At 53.5% G+C, this 27848-nt stretch overlaps 2 protein-coding genes across 5 annotated transcripts in view; both read right to left on the reverse strand.

Annotated features, from left to right (window-relative positions):
- Positions 1 to 1375: 1375 nt before the first annotated feature.
- On the reverse strand, positions 1376 to 13397 carry TMEM51 (transmembrane protein 51). Of its 3 annotated transcripts, none has more exons than XM_061479403.1 (3): positions 13255 to 13397; positions 4456 to 4904; positions 1376 to 3070 (listed from the first exon to the last, which is right to left on the reverse strand). In XM_061479403.1, the coding sequence occupies exons 2-3, from the start codon at positions 4794 to 4796 to the stop codon at positions 2659 to 2661; spliced, it is 753 nt and encodes a 250-aa protein (XP_061335387.1). In that variant the 5' UTR covers positions 4797 to 4904; positions 13255 to 13397; the 3' UTR covers positions 1376 to 2658. The 3 variants fall into 3 exon arrangements, with proteins under 3 accessions (XP_061335387.1, XP_061335385.1, XP_061335386.1); XM_061479401.1 differs by lacking the exon at positions 13255 to 13397 and adding an exon at positions 11314 to 11444; XM_061479402.1 differs by lacking the exon at positions 13255 to 13397 and adding an exon at positions 5200 to 5266.
- Positions 13398 to 18113: 4716 nt separating this feature from the next.
- KAZN (kazrin, periplakin interacting protein) overlaps positions 18114 to 27848 on the reverse strand; it is a 218921-nt gene continuing 209186 nt past the window's right edge. For both annotated transcript variants that reach the window (XM_061479396.1, XM_061479397.1), the window contains 6 exons: positions 23242 to 23378; positions 22647 to 22817; positions 21829 to 22018; positions 21089 to 21219; positions 20790 to 20840; positions 18114 to 20095 (listed from right to left, as the gene is read on the reverse strand). In XM_061479396.1, the coding sequence (XP_061335380.1) occupies positions 19928 to 20095; positions 20790 to 20840; positions 21089 to 21219; positions 21829 to 22018; positions 22647 to 22817; positions 23242 to 23378 (848 nt within the window). In that variant the 3' untranslated portion in view covers positions 18114 to 19927. The remainder of the gene's footprint in view (positions 20096 to 20789; positions 20841 to 21088; positions 21220 to 21828; positions 22019 to 22646; positions 22818 to 23241; positions 23379 to 27848) is intronic.

The following is a 27848-nucleotide window of genomic DNA, read 5'->3' on the forward strand; positions in this document are numbered from 1 at the left end:
CCCTTAATCTCCTTCCAAGTGCTTTGCCTTCAACAGAGCAGCTGAGGTTTTCCAGCCCCAGTCCAGCTGGAGCATAACACTATGTGTTTCCTCAGTTGCATTAATACCAGGTCTGCCCATCTTGTGGGTTGACATGGAAAACAAGTTACCTTCCAGAGATACTGATCCAAGATCTACGTGCAACCTTCCACGCTACATGGGGAAGTACATCCATTTCTCACCTACCAGCATGGGTCTTTGGGAGCACTCACACTTCTCAGCATCCCATATCTCCCTCTGCTTTCCAAATACCAAAGGACAAGTATGCAAGAGGCAGGAGATGCTCATTAGCCATTTGGGCATTTTTGGCATAATGACTGCATTAGTCACGGCCTGTTTCACTGTAGTCACTGCACTTCACACCAGTTTTCCAGCTCTTTTCCTACACGAGACATTGGGAAAGATGCTGCTTGTGCCAGTCAGTTTCATTCAACAGGACTTTCTGGAAAAGAAGCTCGATGAAACCAATGACTCAGACAAGAAGCTTCATTTTATTAACCCAGATTTCCCAAGAGAACTGTTAGGGTTGCATTTCTTCACCAGGGAGAGAGGACCTCATGCCTTGCCTCCCACCAGACAGGCTCTTAGGGGCACACGTGCCTGGGAGGCAACTTCCAAGGACCTGCACCACCTTTGCAACCTTTCAACAAGAATAACATGGGAATCCCCCAGACCTCAAATCCCAGACTGGTTTGAGTTGGAAGGGACCTTAAAGCTCACCCAGTTCCAACCCCCTGCCATGGGCACGGACACCTTCCACTCCCTCAATCCAGGTTACATTCTGCTACTGGTTTCCTTCCCTTTAGTAAGGAAGCCCCCTGGTCAACCATGTTACTGTGCCCATCTGAGATCATGCCTTGGGGCACAGGAAAGTGAAAATCCTGCCCCGTGACAACAGAAGAGATGCAATGTGAAATAACAGCTAATGAGAGAAACTGCTAGATGGGTTTGGGCCAGCATTTCCCCTTTATCTTCATTCTGGTCAACCATACTGCCAAGTCAAGATCTGCTGTACAACCCGTAACTACAACATCAGCATCACCCCAGCAAAGCCACATGGTACCAGCAGCAAGAGGCAGAGGGCAGATTGGCTACACCAACACCAGCTAAACATCCTTGGGAGATCCTGCTTTCCACCCACACCACCAACACTCAGACCATATGAGAGAGCCCTTGCCTGAACATGATGACTTTGTCATGGATCGCTTTGCTGGAAGCCTGGGATGCAGCACATGGCCGGGATACCCATGGAGCAGGATCCACTCTGAAACGTTGTGGACCACTTGCAAAGCTCGGAGAGGGCCATAGCCATGCACGAGAGTGTAACACACACAAACACAAGGTACAAAGTGTTTATTTAGAGCAGGTCTGCTCAGGATGCTCAGCAGTCATTGCGCCCTGCAATGCACCTCCTGGCAGCCGCACACCAGCTCCCAACCCCCTGGATCCATCCTCCAAACACCCCTTTGCATCAGAACACAAAACACAACAGAGAAAACAAGCAAGGCAAGAAATCCATCCCCTCCCGAGGAGCACAGGGCCTGTTTCTGAGCTCCCACCAACAAGCACAGACCTTGGCAGGAGTTTGGGCTGGCTCCAGGCCACCATCCCAGCCCCAGACTGGAAGAAGCTGCAGTGAATTCTGGCAATGCAGTTACCCTTACTCAGACAGAAAAGATGCCAAAAAAGAAGAAAAAAAAAAAGAACATTTTCCTTTTCCACTTGGAAAATCCTTGTTCAATATCAGTTTAGTGACTTGGAAACGTCTTGCTGGGGGTAAGGAGAAAAGGAGGTGAAAAGGTACATCATAGAATAGAATCATAAAATGGTTTGGGTTGAAGGGACCTTCAAAGCTCATCCAGTCCAACCCCCTGCAATGCAGGGACATCTTCATCTAGACCAGGCTGCCCAGAACCACATCCAGGCTGGCCTGGAATGTCTCCAGGGATGGGGCATCCAGCACCTCTCTGGGCAACCTGTGCCAGTGCTTCACCACCCTCAGTGTAAAGGATTTCTTCCTCACATCCAGCCTGAATCTCCCTCTTTTAATTTAAACCCATCACCCCTCATCCTATCACAACACACCCTGCTAAAAAGTCTCTCCTCATGTTTCTTACAGGCCCCTTTTAAGAACTGAAAAGCTGCAATAAAGTCTCCTGGAGTCTTCTCCAGCTGAACAATCCCAACTCTCTCAGCCGCTCCTCACAGCAGAGGTGCTCCAGCCCTCGGCTCATTTCTGTGGTCTCCTCTAGACCCTCTCCAATAGGTCCACGTCTTTCCTGTACTGAGGAATCCAGAGTGGAACCACGCTGGGTAGTCCTTATGTAAAACCACCACAAATGACACTTCTGGCGCTTGCAGCCTTCATTTACTTCACAGCAGCAGACTCACTGGCATCCAGGTCTCTTTCCCCACAGTCTTCTGTAACAAGGGAAAACTCACCCCGTCCTCACGCTGCAGCACTATGCACCTACTGCATTCTCCACATTGCAGCTTCCAGGAAGCCCTGACCACTTCTGCACCCACAGACCAAGCCCCTCTTAGTGTGGTTGTTTTAACCCCCCCCAAGTCCCCCAAATCCCAGCTGCATCACAGGTTCCCTCTTTTTTTGGTGAGGGTTTAAGTCATTTGCTGGCTCCCTGGCACCTTCTCTTGGATGTCCTCGTACTTGGGTGGGGGGGTGAGCGGCTCTATCGTGATAGGGGCAGTGCTGTTCCCCTGGGCCAGGTTTAATCTGATGTCCTTCAGGTGCAGCTTCTCTGACTTGATCCTGCGCACCTTGAGCGGCTTCAGGCGCTTGCTGAGGCGGGAGCTGTGCCGCCCGGGCGGCTGCTCCGTGCCTGGCTCCGTGCTCGCAGCGCCGGGTGCCGAGGTGCTGTCATCCAGCCCCGTCAGTGACTCGTAGGAGGGAAGGGAGACGCTGATCCTGGTGCTCCTGTCCAAGTCTCTGGGCTCAGAGTAGCCCGTGTTCATCACCTCCTCGTAGCTGGGGACGTAGTACTGGGAAGATGTGTCGTCGTCCTCTTCTTGGCTAGATGGGAAGAAATTAGGCTGTCAGCAGCACATCAGCTTTGTGTGGAGACGGGTTGGACCCCCTCTGCAGACCTTTAACAAATTGTTTTCCTGTCTATGTTATCTAGAATCCCAGCCTGGTTTGTGTTGGAAGGGACTTTAAAGCTCATCCAGTCCAGCCCTCGCAGCATCTCCATGGCCTCCTCTGGATGAGTTCCTTTTTGTTTGACAGAACAGATCACAACCCCACCTACATTCAGACAGGTTTTTATTTCCTCGTGACGTACACCAATATTTGGTCATCACTTCCTTTGCCCTTAAAACCTCTTTTTCTATTGCACAGCAGTGATTTCTGCCCCCGGCAGAACTGATTTCTCTCCTCCCCTTCTCAAAAATCAGTCAAACTGCATTTGAAAGAGACATCACCCTCTGTCTTTCCCATTCCAATGCCTTTTGAGCTAGATAGCTACCTTTTCTGCAAACAAATTCAGCTCCGCAAGACTTTAACCCCTATGCCAAAAGTACCAGCACATAGCCTGCACAGATAAATATCTTTTGCAGCCTGAAGTTACCTTTACAATCCAATAGGGATACCCAGTTTTCTGTTTTTTTTTTCCTGGGTTTTCTTATCTGCAGAGAAGAATTCTCTGCAGTCACAGATTTGGAGAACGCTTTCCCCCAAAGCATTCCCTATGCAGCAGCCATCATCTCCTGTCTCCTCACACCCTCTGTTGTCCCATTGCCCTCCTGCTTCTCTCTGCTTGGCCACAGCTTGCACCAGGGACTGTGCTGATTCCCTGCATGGCTGAGATGGATGGGGACTTCTGCACCCTGTGTTTGCTCAGCCTGTGCCTGCTGCAGCAGCCTTTGCTCTACTCACTGGAGCTCCCTGAGCAAAGAGAAGAGCCCTGCAGGCTTTCACGAGGTCTAAACTCCATTCCCAGCCATAGCTGAAAGGCTCCTTGGCACCTCTGGCTGCACCCAATGAGACACAACCCGTTCTCCATCCATGCCCTGCTCCCCTCCACCACCATCACTGGCCCGGCTGGCCTGGCTTGCAGCACCAGGCTGCTCTCCTGCGTTAATCATTAACCAGTGCCGGCAGCATTCCCCCTCAGCACAATGCCTGTGCAGTGACAAAGGCAGGAGTGGCACGGCTGGCTGGGCCACGGCTCCATCCAGACCCCAGCCTCCACACAAACAACGCTCCCTTTCACCTACAGCACCGTGTGTACAGCTGGAGTGATTCCTTCCTCATCCCCATAGGTTTGAACCCCAAACCATGACACTTGCTCTCTTACTGCAGCCCTCCCAGCCTTACGCTCCTTGCTCCGGACCTCCTTAGGGAAGAACAGCAGCCCTTGGCTTCATTCCTTTGCTCAGCCCCACTCCCTAAAGGCTTACCTGTCTTCCTGGTGCGAGGGCTCCACAGACACTTGGTGCTGCACGCGAACAATGTCCTCGCTCTGCCTCTTCTTGTCCCGGATGTTGAGGCAGATGGAGAGCAGCAGCAGCAGCACGCCCGCCCCTACCAACACGTACGCCACCGAGAAGGTCTTGCTCTTCAAAATGCCCCCGTTGCCACGGTCGGGCTTGCTGCTGTTCCCAGCATGGGTGGTTGGTTTGTTGTCGGGGCCAAAGCCAGGGACCAGGTTCCACACAGCCATGATGATGCCGAGGACGAGCATCCCCAGCCCTATCGCTGTCAGGGCATAGTGCGAGCCGTTGGTACGAGACTGGGCCATTGCTCTCGCTGCTGGCTGGGTGTCCCCACCTTACAGCATGGCTCAGGTCTGGGAGGCTGCAGTCCTGCTAGCAGGCATGTGGTCCCCTCCCCAGGCCGGCGGTGAGCTCTGGGAAGAGATGGGAAGCAATGGTTAGCGCATGGTGTGAAGCAAAGGCTATGCAGCTGTCATTGCAGTGGCTGTGATAACATCGTCTTATGCAGCTAATGCTGGAATCTTGTATCAGTGTGTCTGTGGGGAGCGCGTTAGGACATAGCAAGGCAGCAAGATCATTGCCCGCCACTCTCATCGCAACCCTTTGCTGCCTTCTTGGCTGTAATATCCACCAAGCTTAGAAAGGAACCCAATCAGTACCATGTGCTAAGAATGCAGACCGGCCATCCTTAGGAGTGTTACAACCAACCTCTTCCCAGCACCAGGAAGAATGCCACCAAAACAACTTTCCACACTCTCTGGAGCCGCACTGCCCCAGGCAAGCAGTGGCTATCACTGCCCATTAACCTGGAAATGCTCAGGAACAAATCTCAATCTGTACATCTCCTCCTTTAGCCCTGGCGCAGACAGAGCGGGGCTCCCTGCAGCGCTGGCTGCCTGCCCTGCACTGCCTCTCCCCGCATGGAGAAGAGAAAGCAAAACTGCTGCTTTCCCAGCCAGCACACGGCAGAGCATCCTGGCAGAGAACCCTCCTGACCTCGGCTGGGGGAGGTGGAGCTCTGAGCACAACCCCTTCCTGCACCCATGGGTGAGTAACCCGGAGCCCTGCAAGCAAAGCTCCACCAGAGCCTTGGACCTCCTTTGGAGCCTCCCTGCTTTACTCATGTGTGTACCAGGGTTCTCTCAGTACCCCAGCACTGCCAAGGCCACCCCTAACCCATGGCACTGAGGCCTCCCCTCCACGCTGTGTGAGCACTTGCAGGGACGGTGACTCCAGCCCTGCCCTGGGCAGCCTGTTCCAATGCCTGAGCACCCTGTGGGGAAGGAATTGTTCCTCAGCTCCATCTAAACTTGGGGTCTGAACCTTTGTGCCTGTTCCCAGTCTCTCCGGGCTTCCTGGGGCACCTCACCCCTGGGAGAGCACAGGATTTACAATTCTACATCATCTCTGCGCCTGGAAGTTTTATGCAGATCCCTCAGCAATCAGATTAAAGCAGGAGACCTGACATACAAGTCTGTGTCTCTATTGAATTAGCTCTTCTTTTGGCTCTCCAGAGCATGTGTTTATCACTGCTTTAGCAATAACCCTGACGTCAGTGGCCAGAGAAGGAGCTGCTGCTATCTCTGCCTCTGGTCCAGCATCCCTGGCGCTGGGGGCAGCCCCATCCAGATGGACACCCATCAGCACAGTGAAAGGCTGCTCCAGCCCTGCTCCAGCACTTGCCTGCCCAGGGCACATGGTCTTCCCTGCAGGCAGACCCACCTTCATCCCCATCCCACACATGCTTGCAGCCCTGGCAATGATTTACACCAGGATCTCTGAATCATTAAACTCCACTGGTGTGGCTGCAAAGCCAGGAGCACCTCCACCTCCTCTGTGCTTTCCTGGGCTTCGCACACCTCTCACCAGCTCCCTGCAAGCTGCCAGAGCCAAGGGGCACCTTATGACTTCTCTTGGGACATACCCAACTATTACTTCAGCGTGGGAGGGCTTGGGATCAACCACACACCACCACCACACCTGGAGACAGCCTGGAGGCCTTTGGCACGGGCAGCAGCCAGGGTGGCAGCAGATAGCATCTTCCTCTCTGAGGGAGACACCAGCCCTTCATAATGGTGTTCCCACTGTGGGGATGCAGAGCTCAGATGGAGTCAGCCTCGGATCGTGCTCTGCATCCCGGTGCTCCTGGTGAAACTCTAACCCCATGGAGGTGACTCACGAGGAAGCACAACAGCCACCGCTGCCTGCAGCAGCATCACACTCCCTGCCCTCCGCAACCTTTGGATCTCTCCCTGACACCACCTCCCGGTCCTGCTCCAGCAGCAATAGCTTTGTCATGGGCTCACGAGGAATGAGTCTGCATCCAGGGAGCAGGTGAAACCCCGATGCAGTCACAGAGAATGGGATGAGCTTGCCCCAGGGCTTCCAAGGAGTCAAAGCGTGATGCACGGCTTGCAGTGTGCCATGATGGAGCAACACAGGATCATGGAATCATGGAATCAACCAGGTTGGAAAAGACCTTTAAGCTCATCCAGTGCAACCATTGCCCGGCACTGCCAAGGCACCACTAGCACATGGCACATCTACAGTTTGGGAACACTTTCAGTGACTCCAACACTGCCCTGGGCAGTCTGTTCCATGCTTACACCCAACCTGCCTTCTCATTAACCACCTTCCCTGCTAATTGGTGACCACTCGACCTCATTCCTGCAGTGGCAGAAGCCTTGTCACACAAAGGTTCAACCCCCCAAGGAGGCACAGACCAACAGGTCACAACTTGGGCTGTATTCTCCCATCTTTAGGCCTTTTTGGCTGCCCACGTTCCACTGCCCCAGCATCAGGGATGCTCCTGGCCAGATACAGCCCAGAGGATGGAGGGAGTTTCCTCCCTGCACCAGTGGTGTGGGAAATACCCAGCGCCATGCAGCTGAGCTGAAATGCCGGTTAGGCCTTTGGACAAACACCCACAGCCTGTTCTAGAGCATCTCAGCAGGGAATAAAGACCCGGAGGGACAGCCCCGTGCAGACTAGCAGGGCTTTCCCATGTTTTGCTGCTTACACTTCCTGCCAAGAGTGCACAAGAATGTGACCCACATTCACTGCTCTCGGCATTCCCGACAGACACTTTAGGAGCTGTTTCACCAGTTTTCTTTCTCCTTAAGTTTCATTTTTAAGGACTCCTCCTCAGTTGCACTATTGCAGACAGCACCCAGCAAGCAGCAGTGCTTTCTCGGAACACTACACAGGGTGCTTCCCCCTTCTCCCAGCCCACCCAGAGGGGACCCCATGGCCCCCGGCGCTGCAGCTTCCTGCAAAAAAAGGGCATCATGGGAAAGCCAAGGCTTCCCGGTGCATTCCCGAGCTCAGGAGGCTGCAATGCAGCCGGACAGACACGCTGAGGGCTGCAGAATAACAGCGTTCAAGGCCAGGTTGGACGGGGCCTGGAGCAAGCTGCTCTAGTGGAAGGTGTCCCTGCCCGTGGCAGGGGTTGGAACTGGATGAGCTTTAAGGTCTTTTCCAACACAAACCAGTCTGGGATTCTATGATTAGCTTGAACTATGCCACTGAAGTATGAGAAACTGCCTCGCAGACTCTCTTTCTCCATAATTTCATCACAGCATCAGAGCAGTTCTTGCTGCAAAGCAGTAATGGACTTGGACACAGAGTCCTTTTAAATTTGTATTTAAGGACATTGCCATTTATTCCTGGGGATAATGATACTGCCACAGCCACCAAAGCCACGCTGGCACAGGCTCCCAGCAGGTCAGTGAGCCCTCACCAGGTACAGCCTGCTGTGTGCACTGTCCGTGCTATTCCCAAGCCCGGCTCACACAAGCAGCCAAGAGCAGCCTAACACCCCGAGGAAGGGGCTGCTAAACCAGAGCTTTGGGGGCTTTTCCTCTCCTGGGGCTGGAGAAGGGAGCTGAATTGCCAGCCTATGCTGTGTGCCCGGGCCTGGGAAAATCCCAGCACTTGGGCTTTGTCTCCTTCCTGCTTCCCTTTGAATTCCACTTCGCACCTTTGTGTTCGCTTTTTGTTCTCCTTTACTTTTCCTGATCTGCTGTTTCCTGCCAAGATAAAGCTGTTCCAGCAGCCTTCCCCCATGGTTCTTGGCCTGTGACCTCGCTCCGTGCCAGATACCACCCTCTCCTTTGAAGCCTTTCAGCGCCTTCAGACATTACCCATCTGCCCTTCTGATGTCCCCCGAAGCTAAATCTGGCATTCCTATTGCCTCGGAATGCTTCCCAGCCCTCCTGGAGGGCTTTAAGCAGCTCCCATCACACCACAGGAGACCTGGAACCTTATCTCAGCTTGGTTAGTGCAAGACACTAACCTGGCACATCGTGCTGGTACCACCTTCCTCATCCTCACCCTGGGTTTCAGCAATGTCCTTCATCTCACTGTGCCCCAAAGCAGTATCACCTTGCCCCTCACTTCTCAAACAGCCAACAAGCAAGAACAACCCAGAGAGGAGCCAATGGAGCAGCAAGGGAGTGATGGAGGATGCAGGGGGAGGGATGAAGCTGGCCGGGCAGCCAGGCACAAAGCCCCAGTGTTCACCCAGGTAGGCACAGGTATTCCCATAGGGCTGGAGGTTTGCTGGGGATTAGGTTGCTCCACGCTTCCTGCACAGCTCATACAGGAGTTCTGGCTGCTTTGGTGCAGCCTTAACACAGGTTTCTGCCTAACAAACACACTGGGAACAAGAAACACATTGAGCAGCATTCCCGAGATGGACACATACCTTGCTGCTGGGAGCAGACAGCCCTGCCCTGGCCTGCCAGGATCTCCATGTGAGTGCAAATACAGGCAGCTCCTTTATGGTGCTGAGCATCACCAATCCTCAGCTACCTGCAGGGTGCCGATGGGCAAACACTGCTCCTTCTGCAAGCATTTCCTGAGGTTTTTCCCCACCCGTGTCATTATCCATAACAAAAATCAAAGGCATCTCATACTTCCGAGTCACCTGGGGTGAGGGCTGGGCTCATCAGCCACACACCCATGTGTTCCTCGTGGCCATCTAGGAAGCTTGTCTTCCTGGCTGGCACGCCAAGACACCCAGGGCCTTTTGAAAGCTGCAAGATCACAGAATCACAGCCTGGTTTGGGTTAGAAGGGACTCACATCAAAGGAAGTTCTTCCCTACTTTAAGGAGCTTGAAATCCCACCAGCAGCAAAAGCCAGGACCAAGCATCCTGGTGCAGCTTCCCCTCACTCAGGCTCCACCAGGCCAAGCTGAGGGCATCCTGTGTCACACACAGCACTGTGGGCTCCTGCTCACATGGATGTGCTTCCCAACAAACCCAGCCACACTCTAAATGACCTCCAGGAAACACGGAGGTTTCCTGCTTTGGGGCACGCTGCCCACAGCAAGAGCTGCTCCCGCAGACACGGGTCAGTTCAGCAGGGCACAAGCAGCCCTTGACGTGGGGCTCCCTCACACACAACCTCTGCTGCAACAAGGCACCTCAACCTACTTCCATTGCACTGGTGCTGGGCATGCCGTGATTCCCGAGACACCCCTTTTGTAGGTACCTATGGGGAACACACACACACGGATTGCTCCTGACACGCACAAACATGCAGAGCTGGCTCGCAAGGGAAAAACCACTCAGGCAGAGCAGAAGTCCACAAAACACCCCCCAGCAGCCAACAATTCCAGCATGGGGCTGTGACAGAGCAGGTGGAATGTGGCTGGCACACTTCCTGCTCTCCCGGCCTACCAAAACACCCACCTGAAGGGGTTTCCAACCCGACCTCACCTTCCAAACCCAAGAATTCCGTGGTTCTGCCCGTGCCTCTCATAGGAAAAAATCGTCACAGCAGAGACAGGAGCTTCCCGAGATAACTGTCACTGTCACGGCCGTAACCCAAACCCACAGTGCAGGAGGGTGCCCGCGCTGCTTTCTCCCTAAAGCACCACTTGGGAGCCATTGGCAGAGCTGCCGGAGCCCTTCCAAGCTGCAGGCACTCTTTCTTTAGCAGGAATGGCACAGTGGGAAGAGCCGCAACCCCCTGACCACTGCTCGGGTCACAGAGCCCCCGGCACAGAGCTGCCCTGCGCCGGTTCCCTTCCCTTTGTCTTTGTTTGCTTTCCAAACACACTCGTGCGCACCCCGTCCCCGGCACCTCCCCGGGCCTGACGCCTTCGAGCAACGGGTCTGTGCTCGAGCCTCCCGTGGGGAGCGCCACAAAGGGGCCGGCGGGCTGGGAGCGGGGCTCGCCCCCCTCCTCCTGACAGCCGGGGGGAAGCAGCGGATCCTTCCCAAAGGGTGGCCGCTCTCCTCCTCACCCTCATCAGGCCACTTCAGGACCCGCAGGGCACCAAGCGCCATGAGGGGTGACCCCCACACCACCACCCCCAGCCCCCCGTGCCGCTCACACCCCCGGCGGGGCACGTTTCCCCTCGGGTGGTTTCACCTTCTGGGGCTCGGGCTGAGCTCCGGACGGCACCAGGGACCCCTCGCTCCCACGGGCCGCACTCAAGAGGCCCTCAGGGCCCCCACACGGGGCAGGCTCCAGCCCCGGCTGGTGCCCCCGGTGCAGAGAAGAGCCCAACCGGGACCCGGTTCCAACCTGGCCCCGTCCCGGCACCGAGCCCGAGCCGGTTCTGCCCCGGGACTGAGCCTAAGCCGGTCCCGTCCTTGCCCGAGGTCTAAGCCTGCCCCAGCCCCGCTCCCTGCCCCGAGCACCGCGGGACCGAGCCCAGCCCGAGCCGGTCCCGGCTCCAGCCCCGTCCCCGTCCCCGTCCCAGTCCCATCCCCGGCGCGATGGCGCCGAGCGCAGCCCCCGCTCCCCGCCCCGCTCCCTCGGCTCCTTCCCGGGACTGGGGTCCCGCAGCCCCCGGCCCGGCCCCGCGTACCTCCCGGCGGCGGCTGCGGCGGGTCCCTGCCGGTGCTCCCAGCCCGGCCCTCCTGGGGCGGTGCTTGCAGGGCCCGGCCCCATCGGCGGGGCGGCCGCGGGGCAGCGCTCCCCGTGCGGGCACAGGGGGAACGGACCCTGCCCGTCCGGCCCCTCGGTTCCCCCTGCGGAGCTGTGGCTCCTTTCGGTGCTTGCCGGAAGGCAGTGGCACAGGCTGGTTCTGGTTCCCCTTCTCCAAAAGGTTCCTTGCAGCAACAACGAGCTCGGGCACATCAGGGATGTGCTTTGGTGCTCCTTTTCCCACACTCGTTATGCGCCCAGTGATGACGGGGACAGACCCCAACCTGCATGCTTCCTGGGGTCCTGCAACCCGGGAGGAGGCTCGTGCAGCATCTACTTCCTGCAATCCCTGCGTTCCATTATGGAATATATAAGAGCTATACGTTTTCCCACACCTCATCCCAGCTGTGGGTTACGGGCTGGGTCACCTGCTCCAAGCAGGGTCCTCACAGTGCTCATAGCCCCCATTTCTAGTTTGAAAAGCAACTTGTGAGGGATGTGCACCATGAAACTGGCTCTTACCCATGAGCAGAGCCTTTTCTCAAATGTGCTGCTCTGAGCAGAAACCTGTTTGAGGAACCACAACCACTTGGGCTCATCGCTGTGTTCCACAAGGCAAAGGCAACAACCCCACAGAGCAGGGCTTCTGGTTGCAAGGAGCCTGGAAAGCACTTTAATCCGGTTGCTGCCCTCTATAAATATTCCCAGTTCACCACCTGCTAACTGGGAAGAGCCATTCCAGGTACAGCCATGGTCCTGCATGGGGTTGTGGGTGGCTCTAGGAAGCAGGGAACCTCTGCACATTTCCATGCCTAAGATGCAACTGAACAACCACAGAATCCCAGACTAGTTTGTGTGGGTTCAGCACCCTCACAGGGAAGAGCTTCTGCCTTATCTCCAACCTGAACTTTCCCTGTTTCACTTTGAACCCATCACCCCTTGTCCTATCACTCCAGTCCCTAATGAAGAGTCCCTCTGCAGCATCCTTGCAGCCCCCTTCAGACACTGGAAGCTGCTCTGAGGTCTCCACACAGCTTCTCTTCTCCAGGCTGAACAGCCCCAGTGTTCTCAGCCTGGCTCCATATGGGAGGTGCTCCAGTCCCTGAGCATCCTCGTGGCCTCCTCTGGACTTACTCCAAGAGCTCTTATGTTGAGGACACCAGAACTGCACACAGTTCCAAGGGGGATCCTATGAGAGTGGACAGAGGGGCAGGATCAATCTTTCCATGCACTATACATGCAATAGTTACCAGAGTGGGAGCATGTTTCCAATAGTGGCACAATGGGTCAGCTGGAAGCTGAGCTGCAGCTGCATTCCAGCAAACCCCATCACAATTAACACCGTGTCCAGCATCACCTCTTCCCAGCTGCCATCCCAGCACCAATGAGGGTGCGTTTTTCCCGACACTTCTCACACCCAGCTGTATAATAACCACCACCAAAGACTCAAATTCCTTCGGGGATGACACTGGGGGTGGGTTTTCCTCCAGCCAGGAGTGAAAAGCAGGACTGCCACACTTGCTGGACCCGCCCCTGCAGTTTTTCCTGTCCCTTAAGCTCTGCAGAGGCAAACCCCACCACAAACCCAACTCGTCACATCCCCATGTGTGACTCAGCACGACACAACCCCGCCTTGGGGGCACTGCTGCTCAGATGCTGGGTGGGAAATCCCCCTGGTTTTGCTGCATCAGCCCCTACCAGAGCAATCCCACATGGAACCAACGGTATTTTCCACTGGCTCACCTGCCCAGCTCCTCCTCCTGACGCACAGCAGGGCTGCCCTTCCCTGCTCACCATACCCTCCTTCCCTAATCAAAGGCCAGTATGAGAGCGGTCCTACAACAGAAAATGACATTACATAGATCTGTGTACGGGGTCTTACCTGTGAGCCTTGCTTTGCATTTTCAGGCTTGGCCACCAGCTCAGGCAAATCATTTCCTTCCCCTCCCCGCAGCACCTTTCTGTGCCAAACGCAACCCTGTGCTCTTGGGCAGCTCCTGCAGTCAGTGCCTACAGCAGGGAATTGGTTTCTCTGCAGAAAGAGGGGGGGAAATGCACTTTAACTGGCACTGATGCTGCACAGGGAGAGCCCAGCCCTAGCTGGAGCAAGGCCACCCACCCTGCAATGGGCCCTGGGGACCCAGCACAGTGGGGACCTTGATAAAGTGTCTCCTTATGCTCTGCAAAGCTGAATATTGGCCAGAAATGGCTCTTTGGGACTGCCTGCACATCCTTACAGGGGCACACTCAAGCTACTTCATCCCTCCCCTTGGCTCAGTTGTTCCCTTTGGAGCAGGTTTCTTCCCTCTCTCCCCAACCCCAGTTGCTTTGTCCATCCTTAAGTTCAGGGACTCACTGGCACCCCTCAGCAGGCAGAGAGCCTGGGTGGCTGCAGATGCTCCTGCCTTCCTCTGCCGCATGCTTTGCTCTGGGACAACGTATTTCCACGCATATCCTTGCCTCATTTGCCTTTCCAGCTACAGCAGCCATGCAGGGTGGGTATTTATCTATGGGCACCTCGAATCCTGCCCTTGCACACATTCCCAGGGTGGGCTGGTATCTCTCCTGACTGTTTATCCAACCAAATATGCAGGATAAAGACCTTGCTTGCACAGAAACACCCAGGAGGAAACTGGAGCCCCACCGGGAGCCATCAGCAAGCAACAAAAGGGCCTTTCAGAGGGGCATTTGATGCCCTGGTACTTGCAGAGGTACCAGGGGCTCACGTTACTCTGTTTTACCGGCAGAAACTGCTCACACTTCACCTGCTCAGAGGTGCTCCCCACGTACGATAAAATCACTGCAAAGCCCAGCCCAGAGCACAGCCACATCCCAGGAATCCTCCAAACCTTTCCAACAGCGAGCCAAACCCAGCGCTCCAGTCACAGCCGTTCCTGGATACCTGCAGCCAGCTTGTCCTGGAGGAAGAAAAGCCCACCCAGGGGAGCCAGATCAGCACAGCCCCCACATTGCCCATGCACATGAATGAAGTTATCTCATAACAACTAATTATAAGTTATAATGCACCCGGGAGGGGGGGGAATGCTCAGGTTTCTATCCCCCCATAGCCCTGCTCCTACAGCCCCAAGCCACCCTTCCCTGACAGTGCAGCCTTGCGGGGGGGGGAGGTTTGATTCCCCCTCCATGGGCTGGGGACAGGCTCTTGCACCCTGAATTCCCAGCCCAGGCTCGTTTTCCCAGCATCTCCCATGAGGACACAGAGAACAGCAGAGCCCTGGCTTTGCCCTGGGATGAAAGTCCATCCCAGCCTGCTCCATGACGTGCTCCCTCAGACCCCAGTTTCCAGCCCACAGGTGTGTATTGCTCTCTTCCCCATGCCTTGGTTTCTATACCCCAATTTAGAGAGCCCCTCTGTCAGGCTATAGGCTGGGAACCCGTGATGCAAGTGGGAAACACAAGGGGAAAAGCAGCCTCCCGGCAGGCATTTCCACATGCTCCTGCTTCGCACAATCCTGTGCTTTCCCAATGGGAGGATGTGACCCACCAGCACCTCCCTGGTGAGGTGAGAAGCCTGTTGGTGCGGGGAGCGGGTGTCCCCGGGGGCTGCCGGGACATCGAGGTGGTTCCAGTCCAACCAGTCCAACCACCGTGCCAGGTCAGCGTCTGCCTGTTCAAGCACCCGCACGCCTGCAGCCCGGAGAGCAGCATAAATAGAGCTGCTGTGGCAGTAATAAGTAACCTGCTGCTTCCTCCTGGCGCCAGCCTCGGGGCTGCTGCAGCTCACCCGCGATGCTCCGGCTTGCTTCTGCCTTGCCAAAGGCACAGCTTGGCTGGGCAGGAGAACCAGCCCCTCGCTGCCATGACAGAGGTGAGGAACTGCCTTTGTATTCCTCAGGGCTTCAGTGCTCTGGGTTGTGCCATTGGGAAGTGGCTTGTTCAGGACAAGAGAGGGCTTGGAAATACAGGGTCTGGGGCTTGAGGATCACGGGGCTGGGAGAGGAGAGCAACGGTGGTGTCGTGGCTGGATAGCAAGAGCTGGGCAGAGAGGTTTAATGCAGCCTTGCAGAACTGGGAGCAGATGGTGAGGGATGGCTTGTGCCTGAGAACGGGAGAATGTCCGGAAATCACTCACCAGCCATCGTCACACTCCAAGGAAACGTTCCTGCTTGGACATGGGGCCGAGCGCAGTCCAGTGTCCCAGCTGCATGGTGCAGAGCAACTCGGTCTGTGCTGCTGCTGGTGCCTGTGGCTGCCTCTGGTCAGCGGGAAGCTGAAGACAGGGGCTGACGTGGGGAACAGCCGGCAGAGCAGGATGTCCCAAAGGCCACATGGGATTCCTGCTGCAAGGAATGCTTCCAGGCACTGCTGCATTCCCTGCAGGTAAGGACTCACACAAAGGCATTTCCAACACTGGCTTCGTACACACAAAGCAGTAAGAGTTGAAGACACCTTGAAAAGGGGTGAATGAAAGCCAGGAATATCTCCACATTTCCAGCAGCCTCAGCAGTGGCCCTCGACACCATTGGGGAGATGCCACCATTCATGTCACCCATCACCCACATATCATGACCCACCAACCACCCTGACAATCTATTCAGCTACTTGCACATGCAGCTTTAGCTCCTGGATGTAAAACCTGAGCCCAGGGAGGTGACTTCCCCTGCCTAAAGCATGGGGAGAGTCTGTGCCAAGGCAGGAAACCTCCTCGGGATTCATCCCTGCTGCCACCTCAGACTCCCTCCTGATACACCGCTCACTGGTGCATGGTGGCAGCATGACAGGTAACGCACAGTTATAATGCCCAGTGACAGTTACAACATCATCCAAAGACAACACCAGGACCAGCTCAGGCTGGGAAGGAGCACTGCAGTCCCTGTGTGCTCTGCAGGGGGTTTTAAACGAGTCTTTAATGTGACACAAGGCCTTTTAATGTGACTTTAGAACAGACTTTGGAGGAATGCAGAAGTAAGCACAGAGAGGCAACAGAAAGTAGACTCAGTCACGGTGTGGTGTTGTACAAGACAGCTCGTGACAGACTCATCTCATTTGGACTTCTTTTTTATACAAAAATCAGTGCTTTCCTACCCAAAGGTGATGCAGCAGATACAATAATCTAGATACAAAACAATCTAGATATAAAAATCCAGAGAGATTTAAATTAAGCATTTCTTACAACACTTTAAAGGAAAAGTCTTTAGTTGAACATACGAGGGATTAACATGAACTGGATAGATGTGCTTAAGCAAAAAATTGCCCTAAATCATATTTAAGAAAGAGGTGATGAGGATGAGAGAGGCTCTGCCTCAACGGTCGGCAGTGGGATGTCTGCTGCTTCATGTATTAGTGGCCAAGGAGGCAGAACCAAATTATTTGTTAATGAAATCTATGATTCAGCTTAGGCCAATGAAGGTTTGGAGGGGACTGACTATTCCTTATAATTCAAGGAAACTGGTAAAAAGGGAGAGGTGTTCAGATGAAATAATGGTGCTTTTAGGTGCAACAACCCCGGCACAACGCTGTGCCCTGTTACAGAGCGGTGACATTTTCCTTTCTTGGTCTAAAGTCCTCACCAGGAAACACACTCGTGACTGCACAGCAACGTTATGGGTGCAAAGTGCACAAACACCACGAGTCAGCCCTAAAATAAACACCTCCCCACCGGTCTTCCAGGCTCAGGGAGTGCTCACACGATGGCAGCATCGCAGCACGCTGCAGCGGGGATGCTGTGGGACGGGCCAGGGATGCAGCAGCACAGCAGGGACAGGCTCTCCTTCGGCCCTGGCCTGCCCTCGGCAAGGGGGACAGGCTGTTGGAGGGGATGAAAGCCACCGAGGAGGCCGTTACAGCTCCAGATGATGAGGTGGGAAGCCAACTGGCTCCCAGGAGTGGGTTTTTCTCCCCGTTTCAGACCACGGTGGCTCTTACCTGTTCTGCCTCTGCTCGCAGACACAGGATGATTCTGTTAAAGAAAAAAAAAAAGGCTCATTATCCATACCATTTCATGGAATCCCAGAGCGGTCTGCACTGGAAAGGACCTTAAAGCTCCTCCAGCTCCAGCCCCTGCCACGGGCAGGGACCCCTTCCACGGGCAGGGACCCCTTCCACTAGAGCAGCTTGCTCCAAGCCCCTGTGTCCAACCTGGCCTTGAACACTGCCAGGGATGGGGCAGCCACAGCTTCTCTGGGCACCCTGTGCCAGCGCCTCAGCACCCTCACAGGGAAGAGCTTCTGCCTTATCTCCAACCTGAGCTTCCCCTGTTTCAGTTTGAATCCATCACCCCTTGTCCTATTGCTACAGTCCCTGACAAAGAGTCCCTGTCCAGAATCTAGACACTGGACTAACATTATTGATATTAATAATAACATCCAATCATAAATTAATAATTTATCCACTAACAAACATTACAACACAAAATCTTCTCATTTCTCTGTCCCACCTGCTTCTCTTGGTCCTCAGCATTACATCTTCCACATCTGAGGAAAACATACGCCTGTTCCCCCACATTCCCAAACCTTTGCTTACCTTAAATCCTTAAATACCAATTTCATCCAAATGAACTGATGGCCCCATCTCTGCATGCAGGTGAAAGCACTTGGCCAGCATCTGGTCCTGGGAAAGAGCTGGTGCAGAAAGATGCAGATCTCTCCTGCATCCCCCCATCACCCCAGGGACCCCTGATTCAGTCAGGGCAAGGGTGATTTGTCTTGTGCTCAGTGCCACAACCAAGCTCAGCCCAGGGTCTTTGTCTGATCAGCAATTAAATCACATGGAGTTCCTCCATACTTTAAAATAAGCTTTATTTAGATCTTTTATAATTTTATATTTGCATCCATGCCTTCAAGGATTCTCCCCCACTAACGGGGGGAAAAGTTAAATCTAATGTTACCCATAATTCATATGCTATTTCTCCAAGTTTTTTTTTAAATAAATCATCCTCTTAGTAATTTTTTTAGAATTATTTCCTAATTTACAAAAAAAACAAAAAAGAAAAAGCTGAAATGCAAAAGGAAACTACTGGATAACACAGAGGTTGCTCATCTGCTCAGGTGGCTGGTACTTTAAGTTACAGAAACTCAAGGAGAACCAAACCAACAAAACCCAAAAACATACAAAAACGCTTCTCTGCAGAGAAAGATGCCATGGGGCAATCTCTGCCCTGCAGCCCCACGCTGGTCCCTCACTCACTTCCTCCCCATGGCCTCTCTGTAACATCCCGGTAGCAGGAATCCACAGTGCAAGGGCATCGGCAGTTCAGTTCGGTGATTTAAGACAAAAATACCCCTCTTTGTTTTCAACCAGAATGGGAATCAAGAAAAATAATACACTGTTACAGCATCATTAAATAAATCTTAATACATTGTTTTGTTTTTAAGAGCTTAAAATTATATCGTAAGCATTAAAGCATAAGGTACTTATCTTGGCATAAGCAGAGCGCGGCGCATGTTAGTGGAGAGGGGAAGCAGCCGCCGCGCTGGGGGGTGGTTTTGGGGCATTTCCCAAGGGATTTGGAAGCACAAGTTGGCCTTTGTGCTTCAAAACCACCCCGGTGGGGACTCGTACCGATTGCCCCGTCCCCCCACAGGCAGTTAACACCCCAAATGGGAGTGGGGTGGCCGGCCCCGTCTTGGGATACAGGGATATCTCAGGATATCCCCTTCCCCCTGCTCCCAGCTCACACTGGATTCCCAGATTGAAGCAAAGGGTGAGCCCCCAAAAAGCAAGGAAAAACAGCGGGCAAAGCCCCCACCAGCTCCCCCCCATCCAATTTCCTGGCATGTGTTTAGGTTTGTGTTTTCCAAGGCGTTAAGTGCTCCTGGGGCATCTGTGGCCGTGGGGCCATGGGAGCCCAGAGGGGGGTGTCCATGGCTCCAAGCTCCCCCGGCAGCAGCTTCCCAGGACAGTACAGTACAAACACCCCCTTCCTCCTCCCCGCCCCATCCCATCCGACGTGGAAAAATATAAAAACTCCCCAAACTTCTGCAATAATTTAGTTAGAATAACTCCTCTGGCTCTGTGCAAATAAATTAAAACAACGAAAAGGAACGTTCAAACACTTCTTTCCAGACCGGCAGGCGTTAACATCCAGCCCGGGTCACCTCCGTTGGGGGCCAGGAAGACATCACAGCACATGAGAGATTCTTCTTCTCCATCTATCTTGTGTGTTTGCTGTCTGAGGTCCCTCAGCTGAGCAGGTCCTTCATCCCCAAGCGAGGACATCCCATGGGCTGGGCTCCGGAGAACAGCGGGTTTGGGACAAGAGACGTCACAAGCACAAAGTGCACAATATTTCTGGTATTTACAGACACAGCAGTCCTTCAAGTTTCAAGTTTTGTCAAAAGAAGGAGGAAAAAAAGAACAAAACCAACCAAGCAACAAAAAAAGGCAAAACTTAACCCAAAGTGACAAACTCAAGCGACAACAAAGGAGTTACTGGTATGGGGGGAAAAAAACACAAGAGAAAGGGCCAAAACTGAAGTTACGACACAGCTGCATCGCTCTCAAGACAACAGGTAACACGTCCACAGGCGGGGCTGGGCTGGGGTATGTACATGGGTGATGGCGAGGCCAGGGAGAGGCTCGCCCAGCACAGGGGGTCACCAGTCCGCATCCTCCTCGATGTAGTAGTCGGGGGCCGTACCGTCGAAGAGGCCGGGGTCGAGGGACTTGCGCTGCTTTCCCCGAGCGAACACCCTGGAGATGGAGCCAAAACCCATCTTCTCTTTCTTCTTTTTCCTCTTTTGGTCCTCTAGGTCCTCTAGAGACTGCAGGGGGAGAGGGGCAGGTTTAGGTACCAGGCTTTTCGTTCACTGCCACGCATCAGGGATGATGGATAACAGGGGCTGGGTCCCAAAAATACTCAGGTCCAGATCCAAAGCAATTATAGAATCCCAGACTGGTTTGGGTTGGAAAGGAGCTTAAGATCATCCAGTTCCAACTCCCTGCCATGGGCAGGGATAGGTCACACTAGACCATGTCACCCAAGACCCTGTTCAATCTTGCCTTGAACACCACCAGGGTTGGGGCATTCACAGCTTCCTTAGGCAAGCAATGCTAAGGTTCTGGACCAAGAATAAAAGTCATATTCCTGAAATGTATGGTGGCCCCTCCCCACATTTCCAGGATTTTGGCTTCTTAATTCAACTGGTTCAGGATTTCAGCTCCAGGAATGTAAGGGGCTGTGCATGGCTTGCAAAAATACCCAGTATTTGAGGGTCAAATACAGAAGAATAATCTAATCCAGGCTGTGCCTTACAACAATTAAGGCCACGATATGCCCTAATCACAGTGACCACCTATGACATTACCTAGATTTGGGGGGAAAACATGGAAATCTGGGACAGCCCAGAATTATAATTTAGGATAGCACAAATCGATGCCACCAAGCACCCCCAGAAGTACTTGCTAGCACAGGAAGGGTCTCATGAGCGAGAATTTAAGCAGAGATTTGTGCCCTACCTGTACGATTGGGTTGTGCAAGTTCTTCTGTACCGGTCCAGGACTGTCCCCCTGCAGCAGAAGGAGATGGATACAAATGAATCAGGCCCAAACAGCCCAGGATCCCCCATCTCAGCAGCAAAACCCATCTTTTTCTGGCAGCTGAATCAGTGTGGGGCTGGGATAACCCCCCAGGGAAGCAGCTCTCCAGATCAGCAAACCTCCAACCCACGCCCACCCCAAAGCCAACATCGTGTTGGGAAGCAGAGGACCACCAGCATCCCCCAGCAGGAATAAGCCTCCATCACACGATGCCTTACGTTGCAGAGCGAGTGCGTTCGATGCCGGGGGGAGTTGATGTCGCTCGGCGTGGATGAGCGGTCGCCCTCGGCTGCGGAGGCATCAGAGATGATGGACGGCTGCCGGGAATGACAGGGGCTCACTCTGACTGCTGCAAGGCAGAGGAGGCATCAGGGAGTTACCATCACACTGGCAAAGTTGGCACCGTGCAAAGCTGCTGCTACCCTCTAAAAACCCTGGGTGCATTTTGCCCATCTTTTACTCCATGCAGGAGTAAGGCAGCTCCCCAAAACGGGTTTGGCGCCTCACCCTTCCATCTCTGCTCTGGATTCAGGATGAGAGAGCTGGGCTGGTTCAGCCTGGAGAGAAGAAAACTCCTTAAAGAGAGACCTTAGAGCAGCTCCAGTGCCTAAAGGGGCTGCAGGAAAGCTGGAGAGGGGCTTGGGACAAGGGATGTAGGGACAGGCCAAGGGGAATGGCTTTAACCTGCCAGAGGGGAGACTGAGATGAGCTCTTAGGCAGAAGCTCTTCCCTGTGAGGGTGCTGAGGCGCTGGCACAGGGTGCCCAGAGAAGCTGTGGCTGCCCCATCCCTGGCAGTGTTCAAGGCCAGGTTGGACACAGGGGCTTGGAGCAAGCTGCTCTAGTGGAAGGGGTCCCTGCCCGTGGCAGGGGTTGGAGCTGGATGGGCTTTAAGGTCCCTCCCAATCCAAACCAGGCTGGGATGCTATGACCTTGCCCTGACCCATGCTGGGTGCTCACCTTGCCGGTCTGCTGAGTGCTGCGGGTGCGAGTGGTAGAGGGTCTGCTGGCTCTGCCGGATGGCGGCCGTCAGCGGGAGGTCAGCCTGCATCACCCACTCCTGGTTGCCATTCAGCACCGTCTCGCCTGGCATGGCCAAGGAATGGCGCTTGGGAACGTCCTTGGTCAGCGTGGCAAGGGACTGCTTGGCCTAGGGAAGGACATCGAGGCCGTTGTGGTGGTGGAAACCCATGTGAACATCACCCAGAGCAGCAGCACAATGCCCCAAATCCACCCTTCCCCTTTGCGAAGAAACACACAAATTGTTTAAACTTAAACAGGGTTAAAACTGAAACAGGGGAAGTTCAGGTTGGATATACGGAAGAAGCTCTTCCCTGTGAGGGTGGTGAGGCACTGGAATAGGCTGCCCAAGGAAGCTGTGAATGCTCCATCCCTGGCAGTGTTCAAGGCCAGACAGAACCTTGGGTGGCAAGGTGCAGTGTGAGGTGCCCCTGCCCACAGCAGGGGGTTGGAACTGCATGAACTTAAGGCCACTTCTAACCTAAAGCAGTCTGTGATTCTACGATTGTGTTGCTCCCAGCACTGAGGATATCCAGTTCCTCTTTAGTGATGGACTTGTTTTCTGCCAGTGTTGCAATAATACAACCCCTGCAGGACCAGCTCCTGCAGGAAACGCACACGTACAAGCACTGCAACAAGCACTTAGATTCATCACTGCAATAAAAATTTAACTTTAGCAAAACTTGCTGGTGTGTTTCAAGCACTTAAGCTGCTGAGCTGTGACCCTCGAGTCCTGCCCACTGTGTTACCAGGCTCACCATGGCCAGCTCAGCCTCCAGCTCCTTCATGCGGTTGTCTTTCAGGTCGAGCTGGGAGCGGAGGGCGCTGGCGTGGTCCGTCGCCTCCTTCGCTTGCCGCCGCAGCTCCCACTTCTCCCGTTCCAGGAGATCCTTCTCCTTCGCCAGGGCTTTCACCGCGTCCTCACTCTCCTGCAGGAACATGGGGAAGCCATCAGGAAGGGGAAACCCATGTGGTACCACAGACCACTGTGCCACAACCATCTTGGGGATGCTCTGGCTGTTTACAGTGCCAAAGGGCGAATGGTACCTTCAGGTACCGTTAAGAGCCCTGCGCTGACAGAAGCAGGGCTCAGGGATGCAGCAGTGATCCAGACAGGGATGCCTGCTATGCAGCTGGTTAAAATGACATGGAATTTCCCAGGTCTGGTTCACTGGCCTGATTTCCTCCTGTATTTATTTATCCTTAACCTGCCACAGTGCAGCCCCTGCATGAGGGGAGCATCTGCCCAGTTACAAGAGACAATCTGGGGCTCTGGTGGGTTTTGGCTGACTTCAAACCAGGTTTCGTGCTCACCAGTGCCACCAGCCCAGGGTGTTGGGCACCCACACTCACTTTCCTGTGCTGCTCGTAGTTCCTAATGAAGTCACGGAGCTGCTCCTCCCGGCTCTCCAGCGTGGCATAGAGCTGCTGCATCTGGCTCACCAGGTCTGTCTTCTCCACCTTCAAGCGCTTGCGGTCGGCTTTCATGGCTGTGGGAGAGACAACAGCTCAAGCACATGGACACAGCAGCCCCTTGCATCCACCTATTAGGTTATTTGAGGAGAAAGTACCAAAATTATCACCCCAGGGGCTGGGTGCAGGTGAAAATTCATCTGCATGATGAATGCCCCCAACATGCCCATCGCATCACTGCTATGGCCCCTGATCATCACCCACCCTCCAAGGGGCAGCTCAGCCTTTGAAAAAGCAGATTCAAAGCAGGTTGAAGGAGGTGATCCTGCCCCTCTACTCTGCTCTGTGAGACCTCACTTGCAGCACTGTGTGCAGTTCTGGTGTCCTCAACATCAGAAGGACAGGGAGCTGTTGGAGCAAGTCCAGAGGAGGCCATGAGGATGATCAGGGGCTGGAGCACCTCCTGTATGGAAACAGCCTGAGAACATTGGGGCTGTTCAGCTTGGAGAAGAGAAGCTGCATGGAGACCTCAGAGCAGCTTCCAGAGTCTGAAGGGGGCTACAAGGATGCTGGAAAGGGACTCTTCATCAGGGACAGGACAACAGGTGATGGGTTCAGACTGAAATGGGAAGTTCAGGCTGGAGATAAGGCAGAAGCTCTTCCCTGTGAGGGTGCTGAGGCGCTGGCACAGGGTGCCCAGAGAAGCTGTGGCTGCCCCATCCCTGGCAGTGTTCAAGGCCAGGTTGGACACAGGGGCTTGGAGCAAGCTGCTCTAGTGGAAGGGGTCCCTGCCCGTGGCAGGGGTTGGAGATGGAGGAGCTTTAAGGTCCCAAACCAGTCTGGGATTCTGTGATCCAGGAACAAAACCACTGCCAAAGCCTCAGATCCCGGCACAGGAAAACCTGCTGCTCCCTTCCAGGATAAATAAACCACAAGAGGTTTATTTTTAGCACTGAGGCAGATTCCAGCAGCGCTCCCACGAGCTCAGGGCATGGCTCCCTTCCAACTTGAGGATGCTGCTGCCTGGGGATGAGGGGAATCAGGATACCACAGCATGGGACCAAGACCTTCATGTTTCCCCACTTCTACGCAGGCCTGACACAGGGCCTGCTTGCTGGGAGTCTGATAAAACCAGTAAGAATTCCAGGAATACCATGTCAGACAGGGGCTTAACAATATCTGCACATTAACTGCTTGGCCCAGACTTAAACTTGGTCCTTGGCAGCACTGTCCTGTGGCATCCTGCTCCAGATACATCCCACCAAACCCATACCCAATTTCGGAATCAGAATACAAATACTGCTTTTCATTCCAGTACTTCACATGCTTTTCCACCCTGAGGAAGTGCTGCTCTTGAGGGGGTGGGATAGTATGAAACACCCTCTGCCCCTCCAACACTCCCTGCACTCAGTGCATTGCCATTTGTCCCTCTATATTAAAAGAAGTATACTAAAAGCCTCAAACTCACCAGAAAAGCCATCCCCAAAGCCACCAAGAGCTCTCTGTACTACAAAAGTCACCAGAAGATGACAGCACCATCATGAGTGGAACCCACCCCCAGGTACAAGCACAGGTCCAACCTATTCCTATTAAAGAAACCCACACCAAGTGTTTCAGCCCTCACTGCAATCCCTACCCCATTCCCATAACAAGTCACTTCACCTTGGTATTAAACCCCACTATAACGTGCCTCTGAGCCCCTCCTTACGTGAGATAAAAAATGGACTAAAGAACATAGGAAAACCATTATCATTACATGCTTAAAAGGAAATCAGTTTCCTTTGTGCAATGAGCACCTTTGGTATCTTTGGCTTCATGGCTCTGCCTTCTCCCAGCACAGGAAATCTTGTGCCTGGGAGCTCTGCTCCCACTCTCCTATACGTGGGAACCCTTGTCCCTGCCATCTACTTTCTGTTAAATACTCAATAAAAGCATTTTAAAAGCATTTCCACCCACACAGAAGCAGGGGGAGTGGTGTCATTAAACGTGCACTGCAGCCACCAGGCTCGTTACAACAAGGAGGTATTGACTCAGGTAGGAGCCTTGTTCTGTGCACAGAGAAGATGCAAAATAAAGCAAGTGCTTGTGATGGAGCCAGTAGGAAAGGGAGAGGATTTGCAGGTTAGCAGAGGAAAAGGTGTGGGGGAGAAAATCAGACTCAGTAGTGGAAGAAAAGGGAGATGTTTGGGACAACAGAGGTTTTTATCTGTTAAAACCCAGACGAAATTCTCGGGACCAACATTAAGAGTCAAAACACAGAAAACAATAAACCAGTGAAGAAATGTCCTAACAATTCAGGCTGTGCCATGACAGGGAGTGCTTGTGACTCTTCCACATCCATGAACATGACTCCTCCAGGGACAACTCAGCCCCTTCCAACATCAGGACTTGCCTTATTTTCTTCCCAGCTTGGGTAATCACTACAGAACCCTCTAAAAATAAGCACACAGGACAACATGGAAGTTTATAGCAAAGCCCTTTCCCACTGCTCGTGTGTGTTTAACAGCCACCTCCCCTGCTCGGTTATTTCACAGGACCTCAAAACTTGTTGAAAGACAAGAATTACTGATAATTTGACTGAGCCACCCTGGGGTGAGATGCAGACCCCACAGAGAGCAGTACCTGACCACACCGGCCATGGCCTGAGGACACATTAAGTGATTTGGCCTCTCAAGGTGGAATTTCTGCCTCCCTTAACCCTGGTCTCAGACCTGTCCTGGTAGGACAACACACTGCTAAACCCCCTCTATTTTTAAGCATTAAACGCTTTACAACACATAAATATATGCACTTTTAATTTCCTCGAGGGCACTGAGAGGCTCTTAGGACAGTTTAAGTCACATTTGCACTCTCGTATGCTGGAGGCAACAAGAGGCTCTGAATTAATTTCATCAAATAACAAGTCCCCTACAGCATACAACCTGCTTTAATCAGTGGTGGCATCCTATTAGAAGAATACACAATGTCTCCAAAGGTTGACTATTTATCAGCATTCACACCAACCAGTGCTGTGAGAAGATGATGGACTTTGGGTATTGCAAGAGCAGGTTTTTCCCTATTAACCCCACAGGACACTTCACCACTTATTTCAGTTCATATCTGAGAGATGTGCTAAAATTAACACACTTTTTCCTCCTATTACCATTGCTCTCCCTCCTCCGGAACCCATCAGCTCCTGAGCTTAAAGAAGATTTATCCACCATTGGAGACCTTAATTTCAAACCCAATTAATAGGAAATTAATTGAAAGAGGCAGGAAGAAAACAGAAAGTTAGGCAGAATTGAGCAGCTGGGGCTGCCAGCAGCTCCGGCAATGAGCCTGGTGCAGCAGCTTCATGTGTTCCTAGCGAAGAAGCCCAGCTAATTACTTGGTGGGGAAAAAGAGCTATTGCAATCCATGGCATGACAGAAGGGGCAGTCAGGGAGTAAGAAAGGAGTTTTTCACTGCCCATCAGGGCCATCCAAGGAAGTGAAATGGTTTTTTTTCCTTTCAATCTGATGCTCCAGGGCAGGTTTCTGTACCCCAACCCCCAGGAATACCTAAATACACTTTCCCACAGCTCATCTGCACTGTGGGCTCTGGCAAAACCTCTGACCTGTTCATAAACCCAAGACAACAAGAGAAGTCAGAAATCCTAACCCCACACCATGAGCAGGAAGCATTTATCTTATCTGCATTATTCATTTCCCCTCCCAGCTGAAGCACACGGCTGATGGAGAGTGTAGTCCTACCAGCACCAGCAGCAAGTGATGGGAGAGATCCCATTGATCCCTTGGACTCAGCACCAGCCCCAGCAGCAAGCAATGGGAGAGATGGGTTGGGAATGCTGGTGTGAAACCCCCTCAGCTCTCACACCCCCCTCCACGTGCCCACAATGCAGGCACTGCACCATTAGTCCTGTGGGAGGTCGACCTGCACTCCTGTTACTTGAGCTCCCACCTCCTGCCATAGGATCTGTCTCCTAGAGCAACACTCCCCCCGGAGAAGGATGCCAATGATGGGACATGCTCTGCACTGGGTTCCTTTTGAGGTCCCCCCCCCTCCAGCACCTTCGGTTTCCAGCTTTACTTAATGAGCCACATTCTAATCACTCCCAGAGCATGGCTGAAACCACCCAGTGATGTCCCCACTGAAGGCGCCACCACTCCATGACCCTGCCTGGCCTCAACATCAAACAGCTTCTGGACAGTAGTTACTGCATGCTAAAACCAGGCATCACCCCCACCAAGCCAGGGGCTGCTACAGATACCAACCCCCCCCTTCAATATTATTAATATTAGATTAAGGGAACATGAGGTGGTGATGGTCACACCATCTAGCCCACGTTTGCCTGGAAGGCATATGGATAATGCTTAGTTTGACTGCCTTGATAATGTGATACTAGATGGAAAATTGCAATGTTCAGACCATAAAAACAGCATCTCTGCCTGGCTTCCTGCTCCTGGGATGAAGCGGCAGAGCCCAAACACAAGTGAGGGCAATGGCAGTGGATGCAGCCCATCTCCAAACCTCTTGAAGAGTGGCTCCCTATGACTCCCAACACTTGT

This window comes from Pezoporus flaviventris, unplaced genomic scaffold, assembly GCF_033815535.1.
Source record: "Pezoporus flaviventris isolate CSIRO_AGI_PZ_B2104156 unplaced genomic scaffold, CSIRO_AGI_Pfla_v1 ptg000148l, whole genome shotgun sequence".
Classification (NCBI taxonomy): Eukaryota; Metazoa; Chordata; class Aves; order Psittaciformes; family Psittacidae; genus Pezoporus; species Pezoporus flaviventris.